The 17,861-nt window shown below is 43.8% G+C and overlaps 1 protein-coding gene across 1 annotated transcript in view; it reads right to left on the reverse strand.

Moving 5' to 3' along the window:
- The window catches only part of LOC139413236 (copine-5), a 191,594-nt gene that overhangs the window by 125,493 nt on the left and 48,240 nt on the right, over window positions 1-17,861 (reverse strand). The window contains exons 4-6 of the mRNA XM_071160376.1: window positions 12,950-13,053; window positions 11,008-11,047; window positions 5,928-6,004 (exon numbers count right to left, since the gene is read on the reverse strand). Coding sequence (XP_071016477.1) covers window positions 5,928-6,004; window positions 11,008-11,047; window positions 12,950-13,053 — 221 coding nt within the window. The remainder of the gene's footprint in view (window positions 1-5,927; window positions 6,005-11,007; window positions 11,048-12,949; window positions 13,054-17,861) is intronic.

Here is a 17,861-nt window from a genome sequence, read left to right on the forward strand (position 1 = left end):
GAAAGAAACATCTCTGATACAGCCTGTAAACGTATGCCACTACACACGTATTAATAGCCAAAATTATCCCTATCCAATCTACTCATCACATTAGGAATAGTAGGCTTACATTAGTCTGCAAATGCGACCTTAGAGGCATGCAATCTTTTGTTATAAAATATCGTTAAAAAAAAATTGCTTCCCCAAAACTTAACTCAAGCGACAACATGCTGATAGCTAGACAACAAGCTATTGAGCTAGCTAATTTTGGCTAACTTAGTGTTGATGTCAACACTTAGTTAGTATAACAGCGAACCTAAACTCAAAATCAATCAGACTTGATTTACCAGTGATGAAATTATCATAGCAAACCATGTATTGACAACTGTCTGGGTTCAGGTTTTGACGGGCAAAAAGTTTTCTTCACTTTTCTGACAGTTCTTGAGTTTTTATCTCATTGGTGTCACCAATTGTGTTTCATGATTGCTGGGAATCTGTAAACCTTTTTTCCCCCGTTGTCTTTCCTGCCTGGTTAGAGCAGCTGAATACTCGACAGAAAATGACCGTGGAGATTAATCAACTAGCTTCAGGCACTGTTATCATGCAGTTTGGGGTAGCCACTCAGCTGTTGTCAGAATAATTGATGCGGTAGCCTTCCAAAATGGCCTCCAGGAGGCATTCTACTTCATCTTCAAGCCCTCTATATCGTAAAAAATCATTACATCTAAAATGAGCTTTTTGGTTTTAATTTAAGATTAAGGTAAGGCATAAGGTTAGCACTGCGGTTAGAGTTAGGGTAAGGTTTAAAATCAGATTTTAAGAAGATACATTTTAGAAATAAGCAGTTTATCCATAATTATGACTGTGTGGCTGTGGTAACTAGTGACAACTGACTGGAGTACCCATCTTAGCTAGCTAGCAGAGGGGTACAAAAGAGGCGGTACACAGATGCATATCTCATACAATTATATTTGGGTCTAGTCAATGACAACACGTGTTACAAAGTAAATACCTGTGTCAAATATATCTCATTGCATTACATGCTAGTGCATAACATCTATAGTTGTATTTTTTTGTATAGGAAAGAGGAGTCACCCATCAAGCTTGGATACACATTTATGTAGCCTAGCGGTTAAAAACGTTGGGCCAGTAACTGAAAGGTCGCTGGTTCGAATCCCCAAAGCAACTAGGGCTGCAGTCCAAACTCAAAGTAGACACCCATTGGCCCTCAGCCCTTGAATGACATTTTACAACGTCACATCAGAGTGATTCTTAAATGAGAGTGATGATTGGAGAGGCAACGGCCTTGGTGGAAATCTTGAAGTAGAGGTTAAAAACAACCAAACTAAATCAATTAATGTACCTAGCTAGCTAACGTAAACTCACCCCATTCCGTACAAATGTGCGCAACCGCAACATTCAAACGAGTCTACAAAGAAAACTAATGGGACTGTAGGGACTGTGTTGACTTCAAAATCGGGGGTGTGATGACTCTATAGTATTGGAGAAAAGTTTTAAAAAACTGACCCTCCGCTACATCTTGAGGTGTCATGTCGTAATGTACGCATAACGCAACTATTTCTGTCTTACAATCTCTCTCCACCTGGGTTCGAGCCTAGGCCTTGCCGCCACCGGCCGCGACCGGGAGGCCCATGGGGCGACGCACAATTGGCCCAGCGTCATCCGGGTTAGGGAGGGCTTGGCCGGCAGGAATATCCTTGTCTCATTGTGCACTAGCGACTACTATGGCGGGCCAGGCACAGCGCACAAGACTCTCACAAACACTATTGTCATGACTTCCACCAAAGTCGGTTCCTCTCCTTGTTTGGGCTGCGTTCGGCGGTCGACGTCACCCGCTTTCTAGCCATCGCCGATCCACCCTTAATTTTTCCATTTGTCTTGTCTTGTTTTCCTACACACCTGGTTTCAATTTGCCAGCAGCATACCCCCTTGCATACCACTGCTGGCTTGCTTCTGAAGCTAAGCAGGGTTGGTCCTGGTCAGTTCTTGAATGGGAGACCAGATGCTGCTGGAAGTAGTGTTGGAGGGCCAGTAGGAGGCACTCTTTCCTCTGGTCTAAAACAAAAAAATGTCCCAATGCCCCATGGCAGTGATAGGGGACACTGCCCTGTGTAGGGTACCGTCTTTCGGGTGTCCTGACTCTCTGAGGTCAATAAAGATCCCATGGCACTTATCGTAAGAGAAGGGGTGTTAACCCCGGTGTCCTGGCTAAATTCCCAATCTGGCCCTCAAACCATCACGGTTAACTAATAATCCCCAGTACAATTGGCTCATTCATCCCCTGTAACTCTTCCCCAGGTTGTTGCTGCAAATGAGAACGTGTTCTCAGTCAATTTACCTGGTAAAATAACGGATAAATAAAAATTCCCTCAGTATTAGAAGTGCATATAACCCTCTGTTCCCCCATATGTCTGTGTGTGGAATTGTTTGTTGTATGTGCTTGCTAGACTGGTTTGCGCTGGGTTATGTCAACCCACCTTCTATTTAGTGTTCTTAGTGCCATGTTTTTGTTCGCTGAAATAAAAGGCTCCTTTGGCTACCGAACTTCTGCTCTCCTGCGCCTGACTCCCTTACAGCCAGTTACGCATACCTAACAACAATGGTGTTCTTTGTTTTGCTCTATGACCCCCACAAGTGTCCCGAGACTAGTCTGAAGGTAACCCATAGAGATGAATGGAAGTATGGAGGTAGTTTTGTGCCAACAAAAATAAGGGGTTAAATATGTGTCCAAAAAACTAAAATATACACTGTATTTCCTGAGCTTTCAAAACCTGATTCCTTATGATTAATTTTTTTACTGCCTTTTTTGCAATTTATGAATGTGTTATTCAATGTGTTTCTATGGGTATAGGTAGTAGAGGCCAAATTCAATATATTTTTTTTATACCTAAAGGGGTCCTAAAATTCAAAATCAAATAGTTAAATGATCCATGGTATGACCATCTTAAAACAATTCCATACTGTACATTAGCTTAAGCCAATGGCTTGGACTTTTAGAGGTTTCATTTCAAAGCCTCCTTCAGATTCTTATTAGACATGCAATGTCTGTTTTAATAAAGCAGCTGTATACTTGGAGTGGGGGGGGGGGGGGTGTAGTGTTGTACTTGAATCATGAAGTAAGCAAACAAACTCCCACGATTGCCACTTTGACTCTCGTCACACATTCTTCTCCCCATCTCCTCAACTAACCCCCTCAAATCACACTCTTCATGCACTCCCACTCGTCCCCACTTTCACCCATGTCACATTCTTATCCCCTCTTTCAGTTCTGTCATATAGGCCCCAACCTAATCTCTTGTGGACAGATCTACATTAACATAACTGGTTCATCTCAGCCTATATCGCCCTTAAGTCTCTAGAGTTTTTGTTGGTGACAGAGACACGGATTACCCCAGAGAACACTGCTACTCCTGCTGTTCTATCGTCACTTGATTAGTCCAAGAGCATCTGGTCATCGCGGTGGTGGCACAGGGCTACTCATTTCTCCTGTGGAGATTTGATCTTTTCCCCCTCTTTCACATCCTCATTTGAATGTTGTCACTGTCACTTGTCCACTCAAGCTTTACATTGATGGCATCTATCGCTCAGCGGCTGGAGCGTTCCTCAATGAGCTTGACACCTTGATAAGCTAATTTCCCGAATATGGCTTACCACTCATCGTAATGGGTGACATAAAACTACATCTCACTACAACCCCCCCTTCGTGTCTTTGATCAATACTTTGTTTATTTTTCTCTCCCTCCCTCCCTCTCTCCTCCAACCCTACCCACTCAGCCGCTATCCAGATGGTCATGCACCATCACAATCTTTGCTCTCTCTCTCTCTCCTATCCTATCATCTCTTCCTTCTGTCTCCTGATTCTGCCTCTATGACCCTACTCTCCTCCCTTTCCACATCCGATGACTCTCACTGTCCCCTTTCCTCCTGGCTGGTTCAGCCATCCCCTCCTGCTCTGTGGTTTAGTGACTCACTCCGAGCTTACAGAATAGGGCTGCTGGCAGCTGAGAGGTCATGGCGGAAAACTAAACTTACGGAGAACCTTCTATCACTTTAAATTTCAAGCTTCTGCCTCTAATCCTCCCTCCTTAATCCTCAACCTCCTCCCCCTCCCCCTCCCTTCTCCCTCTCCATGGGCAACTTTGTTAATCACTTTGAAAAGAAGAGACTTCTTTTGCCCCCTCTCTCTCCATATGCAATCTGGCAACTTGTGATATCCAATCGCCCAAGAACCTGCCCGCTCGATCCCCATCCCCTTCTCCAGACCATCTCTGGAGACCTTCTCCCATTCCTCATCAACTCATCCCTGACCACTGGCTTCATCCAATCTGACTTTAAGATGGAAAAGTCGCTCCCCTCCTCAAGAAATGAAGACTCGACCCCTTTGACGTCAACTACTACAGACCAGTATCTTCTTTCTTTTCTTCCCAATACACTTGAGCGTACTATCTATTGCTAACTCTCCCGTTATCTCTCTCAGAATGATCTTCTTGACCCTAACCAGGGGCTGGGCGTCTCAGGCTCTGCACACTCTTGGATTGCATCCTACCTGGGAGGTCACCTACCAGGTGACGTGGAGACATCTCAGCTTGGATATCAGCCCACCTCCTTAAGTTCAAAATTGACAAGACAGAGCTGCTCGCCCTGCCGGAGGAGACCTGCCTGCTCCAAGACCTCTCCATCATGGTTGACAACTCCACTGTGTCCCCCTTGTAGGTGTAAAGAACCTTGGCGTGACCCTGGTCAGCACCTTGTAATTCTCTGCAAACATCAAAGCAGTGACTAGCTCCTGCACGTTCCTCAAACAGGAACCAGCGCATGTCCTAATCCAGACATTTGTCTTCTCCCATCTGGACTACAGTACTTCAACCCTGTTGGCTGGGCTCCCTGCTTGTGCCATCAAACCCCTGCAACTTATCCAGAATGCTACAGCCCACCTGGTGTTCAACCTTCCCAAGTCACCCAACTCCTCAGCAAACTCCACTGGCTTCCAGTTGAAGCTCGCATCCATTACAAGACCATGGTGTTTGCCTACGGAGCAGCAAAAGGAACTGCCCTTCCATACCTTCAGGCTATGCTCAAACCACACCCCAACCCGAGCACTCTGTTCTGCCACATCTGATCTCTTGGCCATTCCACCTCTTCGGGGGGTCAGCTCCCGCTCAGCCCAGTCAATGCTCTTCTCTGTCTTGGCACCCCTAAGGTGGAAGCAGGACAGCAGAGTCCCTGCCCATCGTCCGAAAGCGTCTGAAACCCTACCTCTTCAAAGAGTATCTTAAATGAATCCCAAGGTGCTATTACTACTAATTGTTGTAATTCTGGTTCAGCGCCTCGCCCCCTTTCTCTAATGACAATAATTTGTCAGAACGAGTACAATTTGATTTATTTTTGTTTCTTTCTCTCTCCCTCTCTGTTTATTTTAAGTAATCTTCTTTTCTCATTCTTTTTCCTTTGTATGTCTTTCTGTCCCTTTTCTGTCAACATAGTCTCATTAGAATATGTAAAAAAAATACATTTAAAAAAAGACTCTACAGGAGTAAAACATTCTGTCTATTCTCATTATCACACAATGACAACCAACAGCCTTGAAATGGACCCAGCAGTTTTGGGTAACAGCAGGGGGTCCCGGCAGGTAGGTACTTTTCAGGCAGGTACTTCAGCAACATTAGGGGTCCAGAAAAACAATCCCAACTGACACAGGTGGAAAACAAGGCTGTGTGACTTTGCCACAACAAGAGCAAAAGGTAACAACAAGCAAATTAGCGGGGATCAGAGATTTCAGTACCATGGACAGCGGTGAAACCATATCCCAGAGGTCTGGCGTTCACCACCACAGAACAGTGGACAGCGGCCAACTTTTCATCCGTAATGGTCTCATTTAGGACAACAGCGGTTTGAAAAAAAGTTATGATATTATCAGAGAGACTCACCCCAGTGGTTTCTCCAGTCGACTGGCAGGTGACCCCACGATCTCCCCCAGGGTACAGAACACTTGACCCAAGAAGTCCTGAGAGGGGGAGGAGAAGGAGGGAGAGAGAGGGGGGAAGAGGGAAGGAAGAAGAGACAGACAGGATGGAGGAGGTATAGGGTTACAAAAGGGAAACAAGGGGAGAGGGGAAGTAAACAGGGATGAAGGGAGTTGGGGAGAAGATTGGACAAGGTGATAGCGAGAGCGAAAGAAGGGAGGGAGGTAATATACTGAGGTTATTAAAGTGTGTTACATGCATTACAGCTGCGTGTGTTTTCTGTATCTAGCTAAAATATACTATAGCTACAGTACTAAAAGAAAAGGAAAGAGGCAGAGACGTACGTTGAGATCAGAAGGCTTCCAGAGGGCAGGGGAGAGCAGGCAGCAGGGTCAACAACAACAACAACAGAACACATCATGTACACACAAACACTACAATACCCAGAACAACAAGCACCACTCAAACCAGGAAGTGTAGCAGGAGAGAATACAGATTAGGTGTCATATAAGAGCTGTAAAAAAATAGAATTCATGAAAATCATGCAATTGGAGATATGCAAATCTTCTCTTTGTATGCAAATGCCTCAAATAATCTGTTAGACTGTTTTGATCCAACAGTCTCCCCAGCGACAGAATGTGAAGATTGTTATCCTCTTATTAGCAGTCAAATAGTGACACGATGATTCACACATCCTGTTTATCCAATTCAAATGCACTAAAGCATTTCATGATCAATTCTAGTCTAGTTGAGGACACAGAACGTACATTATTCTACAACAGTAGTACAACTACTAATCATCTGCATATGAATGTAAATCCTGCACCAAAGCAGTGGTGGAAAAAGTACCCAATTGTCATACTTGAGTAAAAGTAAAGATACCTTAACAGAAAACGACTCAAGTAAAAGTGAAAGTCATCCAGTAAAATACTACTTGAGTAAAAGTCAAAAAGTATTTTGTTTTAAATATACTTAAGTATCAAAAGAAAATGTAATTACTAAAATATACTCAAAAGTAAAAGTATAAATCACTTTACATTCCTTTTATTAAACAAACCAGATGGGATAATAATATACATATATACATATACATATACAGTGCCTTGCGAAAGTATTCGGCCCCCTTGCACTTTGCGACCTTTTGCCACATTTCAGGCTTCAAACATAAATATATTAAACTGTACTTTTTTGTGAAGAATCAACAACAAGTGGGACACAATCATGAAGTGGAACGACATTTATTGGATATTTCAAACTTTTTTAACAAATCAAAAACTGAAAAATTGGGCGTGCAAAATTATTCAGCCCCTTTACTTTCAGTGCAGCAAACTCTCTCCAGAAGTTCAGTGAGGATCTCTGAATGATCCAATGTTGAACTAAATGACTAATGATGATAAATACAATCCACCTGTGTGTAATCAAGTCTTCGTATAAATGCATCTGCACTGTGATAGTCTCAGAGGTCCGTTAAAAGCGCAGAGAGCATCATGAAGAACAAGGAACACACCAGACAGGTCCGAGATACTGTTGTGAAGAAGTTTAAAGCCGGATTTGGATACAAAAAGATTTCCCAAGCTTTAAACATCCCAAGGAGCACTGTGCAAGCGATAATATTGAAATGGAAGGAGTATCAGACCACTGCAAATCTACCAAGACCTGGCCGTCCCTCTAAACTTTCAGCTCATACAAGGAGAAGACTGATCAGAGATGCAGCCAAGAGGCCCATGATCACTCTGGATGAACTGCAGAGATCTACAGCTGAGGTGGGAGACTCTGTCCATAGGAAAACAATCAGTCGTATATTGCACAAATCTGGCCTTTATGGAAGAGTGGCAAGAAGAAAGCCATTTCTTAAAGATATCCATAAAAAGTGTTGTTTAAAGTTTGCCACAAGCCACCTGGGAGACACACCAAACATGTGGAAGAAGGTGCTCTGGTCAGATGAAACCAAAATTGAACTTTTTGGCAACAATGCAAAACGTTATGTTTGGCGTAAAAGCAACACAGCTCATCACCCTGAACACACCCTCCCCACTGTCAAACATGGTGGTGGCAGCATCATGGTTTGGGCCTGCTTTTCTTCAGCAGGGACAGGGAAGATGGTTAAAATTGATGGGAAGATGGATGGAGCCAAATACAGGACCATTCTGGAAGAAAACCTGATGGAGTCTGCAAAAGACCTGAGACTGGGACGGAGATTTGTCTTCCAACAAGACAATGAACAAGACAAACTGTATATATACAGTGCCTTGCGAAAGTATTCGGCCCCCTTGAACTTTGCGACCTTTTGCCACATTTCAGGCTTCAAACATAAAGATATAAAACTGTATTTTTTTGTGAAGAATCAACAACAAGTGGGACACAATCATGAAGTGGAACAACATTTATTGGATATTTCAAACTTTTTTAACAAATCAAAAACTGAAAAATTGGGCGTGCAAAATTATTCAGCCCCCTTAAGTTAATACTTTGTAGCGCCACCTTTTGCTGCGATTACAGCTGTAAGTCGCTTGGGGTATGTCTCTATCAGTTTTGCACATCGAGAGACTGAATTTTTTTCCCATTCCTCCCTGCAAAACAGCTCGAGCTCAGTGAGGTTGGATGGAGAGCATTTGTGAACAGCAGTTTTCAGTTCTTTCCACAGATTCTCGATTGGATTCAGGTCTGGACTTTGACTTGGCCATTCTAACACCTGGATATGTTTATTTTTGAACCATTCCATTGTAGATTTTGCTTTATGTTTTGGATCATTGTCTTGTTGGAAGACAAATCTCCGTCCCAGTCTCAGGTCTTTTGCAGACTCCATCAGATTTTCTTCCAGAATGGTCCTGTATTTGGCTCCATCCATCTTCCCATCAATTTTAACCATCTTCCCTGTCCCTGCTGAAGAAAAGCAGGCCCAAACCATGATGCTGCCACCACCATGTTTGACAGTGGGGATGGTGTGTTCAGCTGTGTTGCTTTTACGCCAAACATAACGTTTTGCATTGTTGCCAAAAAGTTCAATTTTGGTTTCATCTGACCAGAGCACCTTCTTCCACATGTTTGGTGTGTCTCCCAGGTGGCTTGTGGCAAACTTTAAACAACACTTTTTATGGATATCTTTAAAAAATGGCTTTCTTCTTGCCACTCTTCCATAAAGGCCAGATTTGTGCAATATACAACTGATTGTTGTCCTATGGACAGAGTCTCCCACCTCAGCTGTAGATCTCTGCAGTTCATCCAGAGTGATCATGGGCCTCTTGGCTGCATCTCTGATCAGTCTTCTCCTTGTATGAGCTGAAAGTTTAGAGGGACGGCCAGGTCTTGGTAGATTTGCAATGGTCTGATACTCCTTCCATTTCAATATTATCGCTTGCACAGTGCTCCTTGGGATGTTTAAAGCTTGGGAAATCTTTTTGTATCCAAATCCGGCTTTAAACTTCTTCACAACAGTATCTCGGACCTGCCTGGTGTGTTCCTTGTTCTTCATGATGCTCTCTGCGCTTTTAACGGACCTCTGAGACTATCACAGTGCAGGTGCATTTATACGGAGTCTTGATTACACACAGGTGGATTGTATTTATCATCATTAGTCATTTAGGTCAACATTGGATCATTCAGAGATCCTCACTGAACTTCTGGAGAGAGTTTGCTGCACTGAAAGTAAAGGGGCTGAATAATTTTGCACGCCCAATTTTTCAGTTTTTGATTTGTTAAAAAAGTTTGAAATATCCAATAAATGTCGTTCCACTTCATGATTGTGTCCCACTTGTTGTTGATTCTTCACAAAAAAATACAGTTTTATATCTTTATGTTTGAAGCCTGAAATGTGGCAAAAGGTCGCAAAGTTCAAGGGGGCCGAATACTTTCGCAAGGCACTGTATATTAAGGATAGCCAGGAGCACACTCAGACATCATTTACAAGCGAATCATTTGTGTTTAGTTAGTCTGTCAGATCAGAGGCAGTAGGGATGACCAGGGTGGTTCTCTTGAGAAGTGTGTGAATTGACCCTTTTCCTGGCCTGCTAAGCATTCAAAATGTAAGTACTTTTGGGTGTCAGGGAAAATGTATGGAATAAAAATAACATTATTTTCTTTAGGAATGTAGTGAAGCAAAAGGAAAAGTCGTCAAAAAAATTTAAAGAGTAAAGTCAAGTACAGATACCCCCCAAAAACTACTTAAGTAGTACTTGAAAGTGTTTTTTTACTTAAGTACTTTACACCACTGCACCAAAGCCTACCACCTTATCCTCCAATGGAGACGTTTCTTTATAATTGCCTAATTGTTATTTTGCACTGGACCCAGGCATACTGAACATACAGAAGGTTTGCCCTACTGTATGGTCACGGAGCCATTGTATGTACTTGTAGTAACAACCACATTGTATGAACAAACAAAAAGGTTCATAACATTTTCATGCTGTATATTTGGATACCTGGATGGTTCTTTGGGGGGGAAAGGGGGGATACCTTGTCAGTTGTCCAACAACGTATTCAACTGAAATGTGTCTTCCTTCCGCATTTAACCCAACCCCTCTGAATCAGAGGGGTGCGGGTGGCTGCCTTAATCCACATCCACGTCTTCGGCGCCCCGGGAACGGTGGGTTAACTGCCTTGCTCAGGGCAGAACGATAGATTTTTTACCTTGTCAGCTCGGGGATTCGAGCCAGTAACCTTCCGGTTACTGGCCCAACGCTCTAACCACTAGGTTTGCATAAATCCATGAAGGTAGTTTGTTGACAGAACATGCAACATGTAGCAGGCACAACTAATCAAACCATGCAACTTCACGATCAGACCAGAGTCATAGATAAGGAGAGTTTGGCCAATCAGAGTGCAGGATTCTCATGTTTCATCTCTCTAGACATTCCATCAGTTGTCCATGATGAGTCCTACGCTTCTATCCCTGATCATTTTGTTCAGGAAATTCTGTTAACTTATATTGATCAATGATAACTTTGAAAAATCAATGGTTTCAAGTCAGTGGTGTTGATTATTGTTGGGAGTATTGGCCAATACCTGTTCATCTGTGTCTGTAGGTCTGAGAGGGTGTGTCACTCACGTGTTTGGACAGGTCTGGGCTTTTAGAGTCCACATCATATCTGGAGGAGAGATAGGTAACACAGGTTACATGTGCGTGTGTGTGTGTGAGCGAAAGAGAGAGCGAGAGAGAGAAGGAGAGAGAGAAAGGGATCTCTAACGAGGCCTCTGGTAGATGAACTTTCTCCGTGGCTCATTACTGACATCCATATAATCCAGCGTTTCCCAAAACTCTGTGTTCGGGACCCCAAGGCATGAACGTTTCACTTTTTTAACCTAACACTACAAAGCTGATTCAAAATGATCAAAGCTTCATGATTAGTTAATTATTTGTGTAGTGCTAGGCAAAAAACCCGAAACGTGCGTGCCTTGGGGTCCCGAGGACCCGAGTTTAGGAAACCCTAATCTAATATTTTCACATCTATCAGTGTACGTGAGTAAATGCTAAGGGGGTCGTATTTCATCTTGGTTATCTATTTCACCTTCCTATTAGTGGGACGATATCTCACCATTGGAGGCTAGTTGTTCATGGGCCTGATCACCTGCACGTGAGTGTAAAGGCCTGCACCAAAGCCTGCCACCTTATCCTCCGTTTCTTTAGAACTGCCAAATTGACCTTTGACCCACTGTATTTTGTTGATGCATACACGGGTATAGATGACGTAATGCATTACAGATGAGGCCTGTAACATGTTTTGACTGGTTGTTTCTTAGTGTCTCAAAGCTCAATTTGAGTGGTCTGCAATGCGTTTCTTATTCTCTCCAGCTGTGCTCTGTGTCACTGTGTCACTGTGGAGGGACACTTGAATACATTTCTCTAACTCCTTGAACATAGAGACATCAAGGAGAAGGACATCCACTTTGTGAAACAGGCCGTGATACAATAGACCACTACAGCCCAGAGTCAGACGAGAGCCGCACATGCTATAGCATGTGACGCAATACAGATCATGAATCAGGATGACTCAGATTACCAAAGGTCATCACCTCAGAGCAAAAGGGGGTAGCTTCTCATTATGTCCGACTCTGCGTACTTCTACACTATACAAATTGGGGTAATCATATTCGTCTGACAAGGGTTGAATTGAACCTCTATGGGAGGTCCTTGCTCCTCCATTCCCCTCTGTTCTCGCTGGATGGGACTGGCTGAGGATTGAAACCAAAGCCACATGTGTTTTTATCTCCCTACGTTTTTATCATAGAAGTCATAGATCACTATAACTAACTGTTCACAGTTAAACTCCAAAAGATAAGATTCATAATGTTCTGTGAATATTATATTAGCTCGCCATATTCCATCATCGCCCAGCCATTTGCTGTTATAGTTTTCGTTCCAAAATCCAATCCTAGCCCTGTTATTGCACTACCTCCTCCTGGATACATTATGTGTGAGAGAATGAGACAGCTGTGTGCCAACCACTATCGTGTCTGTCTGATGTTTACTATTGATGACTAAACACCATTCGAAAGGAGAGGAAACCGTCTCTAGGATTCCTCTCGGTGTGAACATGAGGCCAACAAGGAACAGAATAGTCACTACAGTATAACGGAACGTGTCTTTTTTTAAATTTATTTGACCTTTATTTAACTAGTCAAGTCAGTTAAGAACACATTCTTATTTTAAATGACGGCCTAGGAACAGTGGGTTAACTGCCTGTTCAGGGGCAGAATGACAGATTTGAACTTGCAACCTTTCGGGTACTAGTCGGGTACTAGTCCAAAGCTCTAACCACTTGGCTATCCTGCCGCCCCAATACGGTTCTTCATGTTTGCTTTGACAATGTAAGTCCCTACACTTTCCAAGCTAATATAGCCTCTTGAATTGAATGGGAAACACAGAGAGGGGGAAAGAGGAAGATACAGAGACAGTGATACAGACAGAGAAAGAGAAAGAAAGGGAACAGAGGGAGGGTTGTCATGTGGGGACTCATCAGGGCCGGTGTTTAAAATAAATAATCACTCACAAGTCAAAGCGTAGATTCTGCTTCTCCTCAAAGAAATAGTCCAGGATGTACTTCCTGACAAAGTCTGGGTTTAGAGTGTTGTCAATCACCTCTGTTCTCCCAAACTAGAGAGAGAGAGGGGGGGGGGGGGGAAGCATTATTCAGCATTATACATATCTATCTCTCTCTCCGACACATACACACCTGTCAGAGAGAGAGAGAGAGACAGAAGAGGGATGATTAGGAGTATCACCCCGTGAATACCAACACATCACACACTCCTGTTGTGTGAGTGTGTTTCCTTGATCCTGTCTCGTCTCTTTTCTCCCATTCTAATTACTGAGGCAGAGAACGCCCACTCATCACCTCAACTCACCCTCCAGAGAGAGAGAGAGAGAGAGAGAAGGAGGGGGGGAGGAGAGGAGAGGAGAGGAAGGAGGGGAAGAGAGGGAGAGAAGAATAGGAAGAGGGAAGAAGAGGGACGAAGAGGGGGAAGGAGAGAGGGCTTGGCGAGAGAGTGTAGAGATGAAGGGTGAGAGGGAGGAGAGAGAGAGCGATACAGAGGGGCAGAGTTGGCAAGAGGCATGAAAAGACAGAGTACGAGAGATGGGGTAGAGAAAGAGGCGGAATTAGCACCGGAGACCAGGAAAAGGGAGAGACAGGGAGATGAGAAAAGAGAGAGGGGGAGTAGAGAATAAAGAGAAAGAGAGGGGGGAGATGGGCGGGGGGGTTAAACCCAGTTAATTACTGGGATTCTCACTCCTACATGAACGGCTGCAGATCCAGGAAAAAAGCCAGCAAACTTGGAAGTCACCCAATCACACACCCCACCTAGTTCCGAAAGAGGACAGTGTGAGTGACATGACACTGTTGGTAAAGCCCATGGAGGAATCCTAAATATAAGGTAGGGGTTACAACCCCTTCTCTAAATATAGCTGCTGTAAGATACGGGTTTCAATCATGGAGACCTGGTAAGCCAATATGGTAATGGGATTCTCTGACTACACATTTAAACATGTCTGAAACAAAGACTACGTCGCCCAGTAAGGGGTCTGATTCTGATTGCAACTCTCTATGAGGAGATACAGTGGGGTGAAGTACACCCATTGATCTCACATGAATTGAGACTGTAAATAAACTGCTGAAATATGGTTGCTTCGGAGTCAAACTGGGGCAACGTCTGTCTACATCCCTTAACAGGGAGGCAGTGCCGTCTGCAGTGGTCGTGTAAAATGGGCCAATGTCTGTAATGTAAGGGGAAACAAGTACAGAGAGGCAGCACAGTGGTTATTGGTCAAAAGTAGTGCACTACATTGGGAATGGGGTGCCATTTGGGACACATGCAACAAATGTTTTGTAAACTACTGGAAAAAAAATCACTGTTTCCGTCTGGTTTTTGAGTAAAACGGGGCCGACATCTGAAGCCCTTAACAAGTGTACAGCGTGGTGAAACAGCAGCATTATGGTTGTGTGGTGTAGAAACCCAGTAGTTGAATGCGGTAGACTCTAGAGGCTTGTGCCCAGAGGTGGGCTGCAGTTTGTTCACAGCTATTTGTGTTGATCCATGAATTATTCAGACTGGGAAACAGAAAGCGAGAGAGAAAAGTGAGGGGGAGGGAGAGAAATGGAGAGAGAGAGAGAGAGATGGAGGGAGAAGGGAAGGTGTGAGAGAGGAAACCGAGAGAGAGCGACAGAGAAAGACAGAAATAGAGAGGAAGAGAAACCTAGCCTCTCTGATAATGCATGAATAAAACAGCCATTTCCCAACCGTGCTTGCCTGGCTCACACTCCAGAGAAAGCTAGTCATTTTCCAAACAGGGCCAGTTATAAAAGCTAGAGAGGATTGAGGTTAAAACGTCTCCATTCTCTGAAGTTGGAGGACAAGATGTAATAGAGAGGGGCTTCAGTTGTACTATTTAAGGGAGTCCCAAGAGTCAATGTTGCCTATGTATTTGGAGACAAGAAGTGGTTCGAACTTTGAGAAGTCAACAACTTAAATTGGACACATTAGCAAAGTTACTTGAACTGTTCAGATGATGCAAATTGTTTTTCATTATGGAAATAAATGACCTTTTTACAAGATACATAGCTGTGGGTTTACAGCTCTAATCTCCTGACGTACAGACTCATTAAATAATAACAATGTGTAATGTGAACAACGCCTCCTCATTGGCATTTTTTTTTTCCATTGCTATTCCTATCGGAGTAAACAACTGATCTGCCATTTGGGATTCTGTGTGTTTACTTTGTAATTACTCTTGGTGACATTTGCAATCAATGCATCCTCTCTAAATGCAGAGATTAACCTCATTTAGCCTTTATTTAATCATGCAGGATAAAATCCCTTGAGGTTAAGACAGGGGTTCCCAAAATGTGTCACTCGGGGCCCCCCTTCCAGTATTAGGGAACATCCCGAGCCATGTCTATGACACAAACTGTTCTTGTTGGACGAGATAATTTTCTAGGTTTAAAGTTTATTTCCTGCAATTTCTACACTTTTTGTCATGGGGGGGGGGCAAATAAATGTTTGCAGTTTTAAAGCACATTTTCTTACATTTCTATACATTTTGCCATGCCTAATGTGTATTAATGTATTTGAGTGCCTAATGTGTATTAATGTATTTGAGTGAGAAAGAAATGCACACAGTATCTATGGGCTGTCTGACATGGGCTAGTTGATCTGGACATTTTCTGACAATTTATAAATAGCTCTCGAAGGTATGCAATGACTAACACAACAAGAGGAATTGATGATGCCCTACCCAATTTTCGAAATTGCATTGTGCATTGTGCATTCTACTATTACAACTTTCAAGAGTAGGTTAAAAGCCGGACTTAGTTCATTAAAAAAAGTATAAATATATACTGTATATTATTATTTATTATAATAATTGGAGGGCGGGGGGTGTATGAGCTTCGATCTAGAGTCTCCTGACAGAGAGATTTGAAGAGCTGCAATATTGTCTTACTGAAACGATGGCTGGATGATGACGGTGGAATCTCCGAGCAGCGGCAGGATCGTTCAGAGTCTTCAGGGAAGTCGAAAGGAGTGTGTTTTTTTTTCTTCTCATGAATAACAAATGGTGTGCTGCTTCAAGTGTGAAGGAAATCTCAAGCTTTTGTTCACCAGATAAAGAACACCTCATAGTAAACTGCAGACCCTTTAATCTACCAGGAGAGTTTTGCCTCCGTAATGTTTTCAAGCCAGTGTGAGCAAAATGTTTTAACAGGTTAACAATCAGAGACGGAATAACATGGCTTGTTCTCAAGGCACGCGCTGACCAGCTGGCAAGTGTCTTCACACACATTTTCAATCTCTCCTGGTCCCAGTCTGTAATCCCAACATGTTTCAAGCGGACCACTATTGTCCCTGTTACCAAGAGCCTGCCTAAACAACTATCACCCTGTAGCACTCACATCTGTAACTATGAGGTGCTTTGAAAGGCTGGTCATGACACACATCAACACCATCATCCCAGTCACCCTAGACCCACTCCAATTTGCATACCGCCCCAACAGATCCACAGATGACGCAGTCTCAATTGCACTTCACACCTGAAGGGGGAAAAACTACATGACCAAAAGTATGTGGACACCTACTCGTTGAACATCTCATTCCATGGCCATTAATATGGAGTTGGTCCCCCCACTTTGCTGATATAACAGCCTCCACTCTTCTGAGAAGGCTTTCCACTAGATGTTGGAACATTGCTGCGGGGACATGCTTTCATTCACCCACAAGAGCATTAGTGAGGTCGGGCACGGATGTTAGGCGATTAGGCCTGGCTCATAGTCGGCGTTGGGGTTGAGGTCAGGGCTCTATGCAAGCCAGTCAAGTTTTTCCACATCAATCTCAACAAACCATTTCTGTATGGGCCTCGCTCGGGGGACGGGGGCATTGTCATGCTGAAACAGGAAAGGGCCTTCTCCAAACTGTTGCCACAAAGTTGGAAGCACAGAATCATCCAGGAAGTCATTGTATTTCCCTTTACTGGAACTAAGGCACCTAGTCTGAATCATGAAAAACAGCCCCAGACCGTTACTCATCCTGCATTCTGGCAGGTAGCGTTCTCCAGATGGTGAGGTGTGACTCATCACTCCAAAGAAACACATTTCCACTGCTCCAGAGTCCAATGGCAGCAAGCTTTACAACACTGCAGCCGACGCTTGGCCTTGCGCATGGTGATCTTAGGCTTGTGTGTGGATGCTCGGCCATGGAAACCCATTTCATGAAGCCCGATGAACAGTTCTTCTGCTGACGTTGCTTCCAGAGACAGTTTGGAACTCGGTAGTGAATGTTTCAACCGAACTTGAAGGGGTGTCTACATACTTCTGTAAATATGTGAACTATGTGAAAATGCTGTTTGTAGACTACAGCTCAGCATTCAGCACCATAGTCCCCTCCAAGCTCATCAACAAGCTAGGGACCCTGGGACTGAAACCATCCCTCTACAACAAGATCCTGTACTTCCTAAAGGCCCGGCCTCAAGCTGTGAGGGTAGGCAACAACACCTCCGCAACGCTGACGCTGAACATGGGGGCCCCTCAGGGTGGTAGGCCTGATCACCAACGTCGATGAGTCAGCCTACAGGGAGGAGGTCAAAGACTTAGCAGTGTGGTTCAAGGAGCTGATTGAAGGAGTTCAAAGACCAAGGAGCTGATTGTGGACTATAGGAGAAAAAAGGGAGAGCAAGCCCCAATCCACATCAAGACGCTGACATGGTCCACACACATCCGAGGAGTCGTGAAGAGGGTAGTGCAGACAGCCCAGTACATCACTGATGCCAAGCTCCTTTTCATCCAGGACCTCTATACCAGGCAGCCAAAAATGGCCACAGAATTGAGCCAACCAAGCCATAGACTTTTCACCTTACTACCATCCGGCAAACAGTAACAGAGGCTCTCGGACCAATAGGCTTCGAGAAAGCTTGTA

The sequence above is a fragment of the Oncorhynchus clarkii genome, chromosome 7, assembly GCF_045791955.1.
Source record: "Oncorhynchus clarkii lewisi isolate Uvic-CL-2024 chromosome 7, UVic_Ocla_1.0, whole genome shotgun sequence".
Lineage (NCBI taxonomy): Eukaryota > Metazoa > Chordata > Actinopteri > Salmoniformes > Salmonidae > Oncorhynchus > Oncorhynchus clarkii.